The sequence below is a fragment of the Pyrus communis genome, chromosome 6, assembly GCF_963583255.1.
Source record: "Pyrus communis chromosome 6, drPyrComm1.1, whole genome shotgun sequence".
In the NCBI taxonomy this organism is placed as follows: Eukaryota; Viridiplantae; Streptophyta; class Magnoliopsida; order Rosales; family Rosaceae; genus Pyrus; species Pyrus communis.
The window spans coordinates 20,125,355-20,139,238 of record NC_084808.1 but is presented as its reverse complement, the minus strand read 5'-3'; the positions used below and the strand labels follow the sequence as shown (position 1 = coordinate 20,139,238).

The window sequence follows — 13,884 nt, the reverse complement described above, 5'->3', positions numbered from 1 at the left end:
TTTGTTCTGTTGTTTACGTAAAGGATAAAGAGTTGATTGCTGCTTATAATCAAGTGATCCATTTCAAGAAGGTCGTTGATCGGCTTAAACACCAAGTGTTGGAACTCTAAGATGTATTGAAGATCAACAAAAATCTAAAGATGGAAGTGGATGAGCTGTTGTGCGTTCGTGTGGTCTGCTCGAGGAGAACAAACAGCTAAAGAATGAGAAGGTTGGGCTCGAGGCTTCGCTTGTTCAGAGTCCGACCAATTTCTACAAGTTGGGTTATGTAGATCATCTTTTTGGTAGGCCGTCTGACTTTAAGTTTGTTGGGAAAGACTTTGAGACTTTCAATATTTCTCCGGAAGACTTGTTTGCCTTTACTTTTGAGGCTTCCATTAGTGAAGTGGTCTGAGAAGTTGGTGCCCAGGCTGGGGTAGCCGGGGGTGAAACGCTGGATGATGCCGATGCTGAGAGTGTCGCGGCTGCTGAAAGTATGACGACCGAGTAGTCGTGGGATGTCCAAACTGCTTAAGAGTAGTCTTCTAGGTAGCCTTTAGGATTTTCTTTGTTTTTCTTGTTGCTTTTTTCTTTGCTTGAACTCATTCGGCCTTTACTATTTGTTTATCAATTTTGCTAGAAAATTTAATAAACTTGCTTCATTCACTTCTTTTGTTTATGCACAACCTTTGACCTTTAGACCAGCGGCAAACGTGTTGCTTTTCATAAACAGACAGGCCCACGTAGCCTATGCAGCCGTAGATGTTGGTGTAGAACTTTTGCAAAGTTATTAACCATAGGGTTGCAGCCGGATGCCTTACTTATAGAAGTAGATGAAGCAGCGTGACCACTTGCCTTTCTTTAATCCTTTGAGCTGTGTGGCCTACATCACAACATACTAAAGATTTTTGGGTCATGAAATTCGCTTACCTTTCATATCAAAAGTACGCGGTTGTATGGAATTTTGTAAGCAAAGGTTCGAGAGAACTCCTTGCTCTTTATGTAACTGTAGACATCAACTTTTCGTGTTTACAGTAACCAATTTCGTAGGTTGTGTAGCAAGTATCACAACACTTTAGGAATTAATGTAGATCAAAACAATCATTCTACGCTTGGCAAAGGTGAAGCTTATTGACTGCGTAGCATGTCGGTAATGGACATAGCTTCGTATGCGCACGTTAACTGTTTAACCTTTCACAAAAAATATACAGTTGTATAAGTTTAACGTGGCTTACTGCTCGAAGGGTAAGCCGTAGATAGTTTTCTGAAAATTGTAGGATACCTTAGTGCTCGGTAGTAGCTTTAGGGTTCCAAGAAAACCGTTCATAGGGCATATTGCGTAATGTGCCTTATCTGTCTCTTAGGCCCGGTTCCTCACGGAATAGGCCAAGAGACTCATCATTCAGTTAGCTAAGCCTTGAAAAAGATCATTGTGGCTTCTTCTTTGAATCCCGGCGCAAGCCATTGTGCACTTAGTTACACCAAGGCAGCTCGACTCATCCATATCTGGATATTTGGACTGTATAGTTTATCCTCCTGAATTAGAGAGCAAAGCCATATGGGTGTCAGGGAATTGGTTTACCCTATCGCATTAGAGAGCAATTAGTTTATCCTCCCGCATTGGAGAACTGACCATATGGATGTTGGAGAATTGGTTTACCCTCTCACATTGGAGAGCAAACCCAGATAGGTGCGGGGGAATTAGTTTACCCTGTCACACTGGAGAGCTGACTCATATGGGTGTTGGGGAATTGGTTTATCTTCTTACACTAGAAAGTATGGAAGTCGTTATCGTGAGCGTAGCTGAGGAAAACTGGACAACTGAAATAAACCTCAGCCTGTTAGGTCTTGTTCGACGATCTGTTTGAGACTTTGAACTGCTTGTGAAACCCGTGTAAGGGTGTAAGTGGGAAGCACAGTAAGTTGTTCTTGGACATTCTCCAACTATTACGCCATATTCGGGTGCTTTGCCGTGTACTCCCAAGTAGTCTGGCTGGTAATTAGTCGGGAATCAAAATGAATTACAAGTTTTTTTATCGCCAAGTCTTTTGCCATTTAGAGGCCTTCTAGTAGGGTTTCATACTTTATTTCGTTGTTAGATGCTTTGAAGCCTAGAGTGATTGTCTGCTCGAGCATTGAATCTTCTGGGGTAATAAAGACCACCCCTGCTTCGGAGCCCTTAGAGTTAGTTGCATTGTCGACGTGCAAATGCCAGAAGTATCTATCGGGTGAAACAGACGCGGCTAGGGCGTGCTCAGTTGCCTCCGAGGGGTCATTGGGTCGCTCTATTGCGTCGCCTTGGTTAGGCGTGAATTCTACTATGAAGTCCGCCAAGGCTTGGGCCTTTATTGTAGTGCAAGGTTGGAAAACTAAGCGATATTGGCTAAGTTCCAACGTTCATTTCATTACTCGTTAAGAAGCATTTGTACCATGTAAGATTGATCGTAGAAGATACTGAGTCATAATGATGATTGTATGAGCTTGAAAATATGGTATAAGTTTCTGAGCCACAACAACTAACGGCAAAATTAATTTCTTGATCTTTGGATATCTGGTTTTGGCATCGAGAAGAGCTTTAGAAGTATATAATACTGGTAGTTGAGCCCTCAACTCTTTTCGTATTAGGGCAGAACTCACTGCTACTTCTGAGATTGCCAAGTAGATGTATAAGTCCCTCGCTAGTAAAATAGGTGATGTTAGATACTTTTTCAGGTTTTGGAAAGCTCTTTTGCACTTGTCATCTCATTTGTCTCGTTGTGCCCTCTTAATTGCTTTGAAAAAAGGCTTGCATCGATCGGTGGACCGCGAGAGGAAACGATTGAGTGTGGCTGCTCATCTGGTCAGACCTTGAATCTCATTCAGAGTAGTAGTGGACTTCATATTCAAGATCGCTCGGATTTTCCTTGAATGTGCATCAGCGGGGTTGGGCTTTGTTGCCTTCGCCAAGTTGTTAATATAATCCGATCACTGCTTTGGGTCAAGAAATATGTGATCGACGTCTCTTGACTCGTCTTCGGTTAAGGTAGAGTTGTCTTTCTACACTTCAATATCTTTTATGAAAGTAAATGACTTTTTCTTTGACACCTTTAGTACTTGCACAGTGTATTGTTGAGATGTGGCTTGGTTTGACTTGATATCTTCGACTCTTCCCACCGGGATGCGAAATCATATTTTCTTAACTCAATAAAGGTTATCGCGCTCAGTCTCATTAGCCAGTGTTGACCTAGAATCCCATTATAGGGAGATGGGTCGCTAGCTATTATGAACGTCTGCTTTGAGACCACTGGAGGTGTTTTCATATCGAATGTTATTTTACCGATGGCAGTCGAGGTGTGATCGTTGAATCTGGTGTATACCTTTGCTCGTTGTATGATCAAGTTTTCCATGCCCATCTGCTGAATGGCTGAGAGTAGGAGTAGGTTGACTGCGCTATTGTTGTTCACCATCATTTTGTCGACTATGATGTTGGCTAGTTAGACAGATATCACTAGTGCATCGTCGTGTGAGAAGTCGACACCTTCGGCATCCTACTTGGTTTGCAGCTCTTCATTGGCGTCTGCGTTCCTTCTAGGCTACGCAGCAAGCTTGTCCAAGTATCTGTCGACCTTGCCTTATTTCACCAACTTTTCTAGATAGTTCCTCAAAGTGTAGCAGTCGTTGGTTGTGTAATTGGGACCTCGATGGAATACGCAGTACTTAGTGTGGTCTAACTTGGAGGTATCTCCCTTTGATTGCTTCGGCAGCTTGAACTATGGTTCGTTCTTGATGTCGTGGAAGATTTGGTGGATCGAGATCAAGAACTTAGAGTAGTTCTTGGATGCCGGGCCTTGTTTAGTTAAGGATTAGTCCTTGCGCTTGGCTTTTTGCTTGCTTTTGTTGTTGTACCGTTTCCCATCCCCTTTATTTTGAGCTACTGCCAATTCTTTTCGAGGTTACTCAGGTGCCTTGTCTACTCGCCAAGCTTCTTCCTAGAGTGCATGCTTCTTTGTTAGAGCAAAAGAATCTGCTAGAGTTAAATTTTTTTTCATGATCAATTCTTTAAACAATGGGTGGTTTTCTAAGAGTTATTTTTGGAAGGTTACACTAGCTATCAAGTCATCGCATTCGACTATCTTTGCCTTATCTGCTTTGAACCTCTTCACATAGTCGCGAAACGACTTCTTTGGGTTGTTTTTAACGTTGAACAAATGATCAGACTTCTTTTTGATCGAGCAGTAAGATGAATACTCCTTGGTGAAAACCAAAGAAAGCTCATTGAAACTTCAGATGAATTATGACTGTAGGTTGTGGAATTAATCTTGCGTTTTACCTTGTAAAGTGGTGGTGAATATCTTACACATGAGAGTGTCGTTGTTCCGATAAAGGATCATTGTGCTTCGGTAGTGCTTCAGGTGTCTCTCCGGGTCTCTATCCTATTTGAATAATGTGAAATTTGGTATGCTGCACTTGTGTGGGGGCTCTGCCTGCTCGATCTCGTCCGTGAATAATGACCTGCTTATGTTAGTCATGTCCCGTTGTAGTGCATCATCAATGACTTTGTTGCGCTGGAAATCACGCAAGCACTCAGTTAGGAGCGTCTATACTTTTTCTTAAATTTACCTTTGTTGGGGGTAGCGGAGCTCTTGGCTGCCCCCGATTGTCACCTGCTGGTCTAGGTTGTTCTTCCATGTGTTCAACTCGTCTATGTATGATTGTGGTGCACATGGTACGTTCTTAGCATGCGAGCAAATTTCTTGCAAGCTGACTGTTGAACTTGAGCCGGATTGAGTGACTGATTTTCTCCGTTCGTCATGCTGCCTACTCCGATGTGAGGTGGAGGATGCTTATTGCGAGCCTAGCCACGAATGAACACTTCGCTTGGAAGGTTGCTCATGTTGATTATCAGAGTGTGGTCCCAACCCTGAATGTATGCTTATCCGTGGGCCTAATCGAGAATGTACGTTCCTCCGCGCACTAAGATAAGAGTATACGCTATCTCGGGGGCCTAGTTAGTAGTGTACACTACCAGAACGCTCGGTTTGTATTTAGTCGAGAAGATGCTTGTTGGGACGTTGCTGGAAAGGTTCGTCGTCTGCCCTAGTCCTACTTCGGTACATCTCGTCCGGGGCACATTGCAAGAGTTGATTCCCCAAGGTCGTCTGCTGCGTGAAGGCGTTTGTTAACTCTATGACTTGTCAGGACAAGTGTTGTTTGCCATTTGGGTTAGAAGAGCTTAGACTGTATGCGTCTCCTTGTGTAGTGGAAGTGTAATGGGCTCCGGGCGTGAGATTTGAGTTGGGATATGTCAAATCTGCAGAGAAATGAGGTGAAAATACCCCCGGTTCAATCGTTGGCCCAGAAATATGAAGTTGGAACGGTTGAACTGGTCATGGACCGGTTTGGATTGTTTTGAGGGCCACAAGAGTGGGTTGGACCGTGGATTGGTCCATGGAAGTGCGTGTGCGTTGGGCCTCCTTTCTCCTCAGTGCGACTTGGGCCTGTTGATCTTGGGTTTAGCTTTGGAGCGCACTGGGCTCGCGTTGGCCTTGGGCCCGCGAGTGCTAGGCTGCTTCAATTGTTGCAGCTGCTTGGGCCTCTGCTGCCATTGCAGCGCTATAAACCTGTTGAATGTGGGCTGCTTTGTGCTAGGCTGGCTGCCTTGTGGCGTAGGCCTGGGCGGCCTGCTGCGATGTGGCCTGCTCACTATAGGTAGCCAAGGGTCGCTGCCGTGGTAGCTATCATAGTGGTGCCCTGTGGGGGTGGTGCCACTGCACTCGTTGTCGCGTTGAGCTTCGTGGATCGTCATGGTCCAAATCCTTGAATGTAGGAAATTTCGTTCATTGTAGTTTCTGAATTTCTAGTCATTGTACTTTTTTTTTTTTTTACCTTTATTCAAAGAATTTTATAAAAAAAATTCTAGGAATAAGAATGTATGAAAAATCTACAAATGAATGAGAACTTAGAAACTTTGAATGCGAGAGTCTTCTTCGATCGTGTGAATCAAGCTCTCAATGAAAGTACCAATTTGTGGATGTAAATTTCCGCCATCTTCTCATTTGACGAAAATGCACTTGCAAAATAATAACACCAAGATTAAGGCCAAAAGCCTTACGCGCCCACGATGAATGGGGGACTTTGGCCGAAGAATCTCTGATGTCAAAGTTAGAAGTTGAAAGAGAATGTGTTGAGGAATTTTTGGGTAGAGAATGACTTAGAATTTTAGTGGGAGAATAAAACTATTTATAGGGGAGTGACCATCCCTATTTGATAAAATAAGGGCTGGTCATATATGGTCAAATTATGAGTGTAATTGCAAAATATTATGTGAAATAATATCTTGCAATTAACTTGGTAATTAATCCCAAATTAAATAGGAAAATTAGGAGTTACCTTTTGAATAAGGATTTGATGTGGAGTGATAAGAGAGATTTGAATAAATATCATTTTGATCACCTTTAACTCTTCTTTGATTGAGCTGTTATTATCCGTTGCATGCACGTGGAAATCTCTGTGTACCTCGAGAGTAATTTCGTCATTTTCATCCAAAAGTTCATGTGTCACCTTCATAATTTTTTTGATTATTTTTTTAGGAAAACTAATGAAAATGGCTTGAAAGCTTTGAGTTTTAACGATAAAGACAAAATAAAAGGTAAATTGAATAGTACCAGGTTTGACTTTTTAGTGTAAAAATGTGGTTTTTCGTTAAAGTGAACAGTATCGTGGGCGGCTTTTCGTTAAAACTCCTTATTTTTTTCTCTACAAAAGGACTTAGGTTCGATTCACGTCAAAGACGAATTTAAACCGTATTATTACTAACGCATTGTAAAACTAAGTTCACATCTTATTTTTAATGTAGATAATATTATTTGTTAATAACAAAAAAAAAAAAAAAAAAAAAAAAAAAAAAAAAAAAAACCCAACGCGTACTATCCTCAAATCCTCCGATGCTTTGCCTTTTGTCTTAATTGTTAAATCTACCCACCCCAGACAAATCCCAAATTATTCCGTTATCCATAAAGTGCGCGCGGCGTGCCCTTCCTCCGCCCAAAATCGTAAAACTTCTCGTGACGAAAATACCCCTATTCAAAAGAATATGTTACCCGCACCACCCCACCAATTATTATACGTCGAGGCCTAAAATCGTGATTTCATCGTCGCAGTTCTTTCTTTATTCCCTCGCATTCCTCTGTACTGGTCTGTAGCTCTATCGGAGGGTGGCAACGATTCCCAATCTTCCCTGATTTGATTTCCCCTTTTTCTTTTTTCAATTTAATTAGACAATTTAAATCTCTCTCTCTTTTTTGTTTTTGTTTTTTCTGATCAATTTATTGGAATTTTAGCAATTTTGGTTTCTCCGGAGTTAATTTGCTAGTGCTGTCGCTCTTTTAAGCTTTCGATCTCGACCGTTGGATTCAATGGCGGCGGGAACAATGGCGACCGCCGCCGGAGCCGCCGTGATTCTTTACTACGTGCTCAATCGGAGGGTGGCAACGAACGAGGGCGGGGTGGAAGACGGGGATGACGACGGCGATCTGAGTGGAAATCTCTCGAGGATGAGATCGGCGAGGAAACGGCTTTCTCGGCGACCGGCTCAAGCGCCCGCCACGTGGGTCGAGTCGCTTACCACCTTGTCCGATACGCTCCGGTTCACCTACTCCGAAACGCTCGGGAAGTGGCCGATCGGCGACTTGGCCTTCGGGATTAACTACCTCATGCGGCGGCAGGTGAGTAATTCGCTCAAAATTGGAGTCCTTTTCTGCAAATTTTCGCTCTTTTGTGGCCTGTGCTTGTAAAAGTTTCGTTATTTGAGTATTAAGTCCTTGAATTTTTGGTTAATTCGCAGGGTAACTTACAAGTTGCGAGTGTGTATGCTGGTAGTGGTAGTGTGCAGCTCAAAGGGTCTGAAATCGTTGAGGAGTTAAATTATTACTTGAAGTTGCTGACGCTTTGTATGCTCTTTTCGAAGAAACCGTTTCCGGTGTTTTTAGAGTCCGGGGGTTTTTCTCAGGAAGATGTTCTTCTCCAGAAGCCCAAGGCCGGGGTTAGTAAGCTCATAACTTATCTACATTTGCTTATGTTTTTGTTCAAAATTGTTCTACTGGTAATCGGACTGATGTGGATCGATCGCATTCCTTTTGGTACCGCGAGTAGTGGCAGATTGGCTCCGTAAATTCGAGCTACAGATCCTATATTCTGAGACATTTTTGTGTAGATATTTAGTACCGCAGAACTGTCTAAGCGCTCAAATTTGTGGCTAAGCAAATAACACATACAAACAAATCCTTGGATTATAGAATTCCAAAATAGTATACTCTGCAAATCCGTAGATTCAAACAAGAGCTGCCCACATTCTCAAAATCCACCATTTCCCACTTTGTCATCCAAAATCATCATAGACTCATAGCAATACCATATTCACAAGCCCTTAGTTTGATCACAACCGAGTTTTCCAACTTCATAAGTAAGAATGAAACAGGTTCAAGAGTCTAAGTTGATGCAGAAAATGAGAGAAGGATATCTGTGATAATGGAGTTATGATGTTAAAAACTCAAAAAAGATGGACATTTATTTAGTGGTCGATTAATGAGAATTGAGTTATGTCCTAGAATTTATTCATATTAACCACTGTGTTTGGAGTATAGTAGTCATGTTGCAAACAATGGTGCTCACAATTCTATGTTTCTGTGAGAAAGCAGCTTTTGGTTTTATTGTTCTTCTTAAAATTTGTGATTGATTCATCTATTAATTAGAACAAATATGCTTGCAGCTTCTGAAGCCTGCCTTCACAATTATACGTGATAAGAATTCAAAATGCTTCCTTCTATTAATACGTGGTACACATAGCATCAAAGATACACTAACTGCCGCAACTGGTGCAGTGGCCCCTTTCCACCATTCGGTATTGCATGATGGTGGAATAAGCAACTTAATCCTAGGGTATGCTCACTGTGGGATGGTTGCTGCAGCCCGTTGGATTGCTAAGATTAGTACTCCTTGCTTGCTTAAGGCTGTTGGTGAATATCCTGATTACAAAGTGAAGGTAAATGCCATTTCTTTAATTTAAATAAAGCATGCCACTTGTTCATTGATTTTCCATTTCAAAATTGATCAAAAGCTGTATTATCGCTTTCCTGCTTATACATGTTTTATGCCTAACTAATGTTGATTTGTGCATATCAGGTTATTGGGCATTCACTGGGTGGCGGTACAGCTGCGTTATTAACATATATTCTTCGAGAACAAAAAGAGTTCTCTTCAAGCACTTGCATTACATTTGCTCCAGGTATGTCTGCTGAATTTATCTTTGTTAATGGTTCTAATTTCATATCCATTTGTTCATGGAAATGCACATATAAATTCAATAGATAGAAGGTATTAAATATGAGTCGTTACTTTTGAAGAACAGATAATGTGTGTGGGTAGGGGTGTCGTTTTATGCTTATAGGTTGGCGTATTGGTATCTGTGCTTTGCTTCAGAAAAGTGTTTCCTAAGGTCTCTTTTTGTCTGCTTTGGTAGAAAATGCTCATGTACCTACCTAATTTTCATTCTCCAGCTGCGTGTATAACATGGGAGTTGGCAGAATCTGGCAAGCACTTCATCACTACTATAATCAATGGCTCCGACCTGGTTCCTACTTTCTCAGCAGCTTCTGTTGATGACCTCCGCTCTGAGGTATTTTATTTTTACCATATTTGAATGGATGCATATAGCATTTGTTCTTTGTAATCATGAATATAGTTTGATTCTCGTCTGTTAGACATTTCCAGAGTTCTTATGAGAATTTGTCATTATCAGGTCACAGCTTCCTCATGGTTAAATGATTTGCGGGATCAAGTTGAGCGTACAAGAGTTTTGAATGTTGTTTATCGCTCTGCAACTGCTCTGGGTTCTCGTCTACCTTCTATTGCCAGTGCAAAAGCGAGGGTTGCTGGTGCAGGTGCACTATTGCGACCAGTATCCAGCAGCACACAGGTAAAGCTATGTTTCCTCTCTTGTAATGTAGTAATTTGTACAGTGTACTTGTGAACAGTTACTGAATTGTTGCTAATTGGCTCATTTGAATTATATTATACTGGTCTATTTGTTTAATAATCATTATCGAACATCAAATACTACTGTCCAGTGTCCACCCTGCATCCTTTGTATCCCAATCTTGCTCATACTTTGTGTTATAACAGACTATGCTTTGTAACCTGTAGGTTGTGATGAAGCGTGCACAGAATGTTGTTGTGAGAACGCATTCATCCATATCATCATGGTCTTGCATGGGTGCACGTCGCCGTAATGTGGGCCAATTACCTAACTCTAAAGCAGACGATTTGCAAGAATCTTCTATTATATGTGAAAAGGATTCTGAATCTCACGATGGAGTAATCGTAGACCCAATGCTGAATAACTCAGACTCTAGTTCTAGTGGTGGATCAGGCCATGATGATACCGATGAAGAGGAGCAGCTTTTGCCAGTGGATGGAAATACTGCTACATCTTCTGTTGAAGACATCACTGAAGGCGAGTTGTGGTATGAACTGGAGAAGGAGCTTAAGAGGCAGGAGCATGAAGTCAATGTCGAGGCCCGAGAGGAAGAAGCCGCCGCAGTGAAAGAAATAACCGAGGAAGAAGATATGCTAGTTGACGTTGCAGAAAGCAACACGCCTATCTCTTCCTCGGATGTTTCAGAGAACCATCGTTTCTATCCCCCTGGCAGAATCATGCACATTATATCAGTCCCTTCATCCTATCCTACTAATTTAGATGACAACGGGCCGACGGCTGAAGAGCGAGTGGGTATATACGAGACGCGTAGAGAACTGTACAGTAAGCTCCGACTTTCTAGAACGATGATTAATGATCACTACATGCCTATGTATAAGAAAATGATGGAATTGTTGATCAGGGAACTGGAAAATGACGATTCCAGTAATTGTATAATGTGAAAAGATTAAATCAATACAAGATCATTTATGTTGCATGCCCTATCTGAGTGCACACTGCACAGTTGGATTTTATATCTGTGTTTCTTGTTCTATGGGTAAAACTGCTTATATCCAAATCCAAGATAAGTTAAAATGACAGAAGCACTTTTGGAATCAGGCATTTTACTTTAAGCTGTTAATGATGTTATTGGGGGCCAAGCGGTCGCACATGCTTGGTATAGACCCAACTTGGATGCTTATTCGGTATCCAAAGAATCCACCACCACAAAATTTGCAAGTTGAAAATCATCTGGATTCGGCATTATAAATCCCCAGCCAGCCCCACCATTATCCTTCTTTCTATTGGAGGATAAGGTCCCGTCATTTTCAGATTTTTAAGGTCCCGTCAATTTCAGATTTTTTTATACAACAGGTTTGCTAAAGCATAGTTTGCCCCAAAAAAAAAAAAAAAAAAAAAAAAAAAAGAAAAAAAAAGAAGAAGAGGTTTGCTAAAGCATAAGAACACTTCCCAGTGTAGTAAGGCTCTCCTGAACAATAGACATCTTAATTATTTTAAATGAACAGTAAAAATAGCTGCTCAAGTGCATTTTCACTTCTAAATTAAATAGTCTAGACAATTTTTATTAAAATATTCGTATTTTTTTATTTTATAAAATAATAAAAGATAACTTTTATTTTTAATTTCGGATAATAATAAAAGATTGATTGAAAGTATTTGAAATATTGAAATGTAGTGTAAAGCGGAAGAACATGGTTAGGTACTTATAGAAAATAATTATAATTTTTTATACTTTAATTAGTTTCTCTATAAATTTTTATATAATTTTCTAATAATTTTTTTATAATTTTTTTAAATAATTTAAATTGTGGCTGATGTCATATTGACTTCAACCTTGCGTCACATAAGCAGGGTGCTGGGCTAGATGATTCTTGCCTAACTTCTCCATCGAGCTTGCCTTGAGCCCAATTGCTCGAGCGAGTTGGAGTGTTTTGGGGAGGGGGTGTGGATTGGGTTTGCCTATCCCCAAGGCAATAAGCAACAATAGAGTTGCTCTAAGTATATTGAATTTTGTATCGGATTTTTGATTTCTTTCCTTTTACTAAAATTGTGTAGATATCAAATTTTTTATTGGATTTTTGTCACGTGACTTCCCTTTTGTTAGGTGTAGGCACTTGAAATTGAAAACCAAAACCAATACATGTATCAAACAGAACCGCAAGCTTAAGAAACTGTTTGATTTCGATTCTTAATATCCGGAACCGAACGGAAAACTAACCGCACCATATAATATTAAAAAATATTTATTTTAATAATAAATTAGGTGTCATAATATAATTGGTTATTTGGTTGAGTCTATACATTTAGTATGGACTCAACCACATCGTAACCTAGCCTTGACTCATTTGAATTCAAGCATCGCCTCTCTTACTCTTAATCCACAACCAGACATCACCTCTCTTACTCTTAATCCACAACCAGAATAACAAGTTCCAAGGTAATCTTAAACTTTTGGTTCACAACGTAAGGTTCAATGGTTTCTCATCCATTGGTTTCACTTTCACAAGGTCTATCAATGGTTTCTCATCCATTGGTTTCACTTTCACAAGGTCTAAGGTCTTCCCAAGTATTGCTTTCTCAAACTTGAATGTCTTCTCAAGCCCGTTCACAAACTTAAAGGCCTCCTAAGCCTTCATAGAGTAAAGTCTCTAAAAGGAAAGGGAAAAAGAAAGGGTTGAGCGATTTAAAGCATCAAAACTTTGTTGGTGAATTGCATGAGCAATTTATTTTTTCATTGTACTAATATTTATGCCATAATACATTTTGATGTTGAACTTTGTTTGAACTTTAATTTAAGTATGGTAGTTTACTTTTTCAATTGGGTTGTATTAAAGTAATGAATAAGGCATTTTGTTGTTGAACTTTGTTTGAATTTTAGTATGGTGATGGTGATCTTGAATTGTTTTTAATTGGGTTGTATTAATGTTATAAAGCATTTAGTTTGCAAATGACTAGGTTTTGAACTTTTTAATTTGTTTGAATGTTGTATACTTGTATTAATGCAAATCTTTTAATGGGCCTACCGATGAGGCACAAATCAAAACCAAAATCGTTTGAAATCGAATTGAACTGAACCAAAACCAAATGGTTTGGTTTTATTTCAGTTCTTACCCCAAAACCGCACCAACCCAAACCGAAATAAATTTTAGTTTCGATTTCGATTTTACCCTAAAAGTGCACTTCACCAAACCGTAACCACCACTACTGCTGTTTACTAATGCATGGAATAAAAAAAGTGTGTATTATGCATTAAAATTTGTAATTCAATACTTGAAAAATTAAGAAATCAGATTAATTAGAATGACTAGTTGGTGCACACCAATTCCTTCTTTTCCTTCAAGATTTGTGATTTCTTCAATTCCACATAGGTAGCATGGAATTAAATCCCAAAATAAGCTTGTATTTCATTTTTGCTGTGATGAATTAGTCATTTTATATTGCAATTAACTGGACTTCAGTCGAGTTCGTAAACAATACTCGATAATCATTTTAAGATAAAAATATCAACAATATCAATAATATCGACTAGCATGCACCATATATTCTTATATCGTGAAAAATTGTAGTTGACCGGATTGGAGAAAATATGACGAATAATTTGATCTTACACTTGCCATGAAAAAGCAATCTCACCACTCCCTGGTTTCATCGAACATTACAGATTTGTCTACAAGAAGAATCTAGCATGCACATATCCACTCTCCCATAAATAACTTTTTTTTTCCCTAAAGAAAACCACTTTTTGTAGGTGTTAACATCTTTATATGTTGATTGTATTGTATGATCACGATTATGCAATTCGTTTGACCACTGACTTTGACGTGTAAATTTGGTCCCCCAGCACAAGTGGCTCTCTAATAGCCTTGGATTTGGTTTGATATTTTTTTTGTTTCTTAATCACTTGCATAATCATATATAGAGTCATATAGTCT

General features: G+C 39.8%; 1 protein-coding gene across 1 annotated transcript; it reads left to right on the top strand.

The window, feature by feature from the left end:
- The first annotated feature begins 6,970 nt into the window (after positions 1-6,970).
- LOC137737069 (uncharacterized) lies at positions 6,971-10,935 on the top strand. Its single transcript, XM_068476422.1, has 7 exons — positions 6,971-7,682; positions 7,802-7,999; positions 8,726-8,998; positions 9,139-9,241; positions 9,513-9,631; positions 9,755-9,931; positions 10,159-10,935. The coding sequence occupies exons 1-7, from the start codon at positions 7,374-7,376 to the stop codon at positions 10,891-10,893; spliced, it is 1,914 nt and encodes a 637-aa protein (XP_068332523.1). The 5' UTR covers positions 6,971-7,373; the 3' UTR covers positions 10,894-10,935.
- The last annotated feature ends 2,949 nt before the right edge of the window (positions 10,936-13,884 follow it).

What these genes read in the sequence shown, in the direction of transcription:
- LOC137737069 (XM_068476422.1), top strand. Translation starts at nt 7,374, where the DNA reads ATGGCGGCGGGAACAATGGCGACCGCCGCCGGAGCCGCCGTGATTCTT. An exon ending in ACTACCTCATGCGGCGGCAG is followed by an intron (nt 7,683 to 7,801) that starts GTGAGTAATTCG and finishes GTTAATTCGCAG; the next exon opens with GGTAACTTACAAGTTGCGAG. An exon ending in TCCAGAAGCCCAAGGCCGGG is followed by an intron (nt 8,000 to 8,725) that starts GTTAGTAAGCTC and finishes ATATGCTTGCAG; the next exon opens with CTTCTGAAGCCTGCCTTCAC.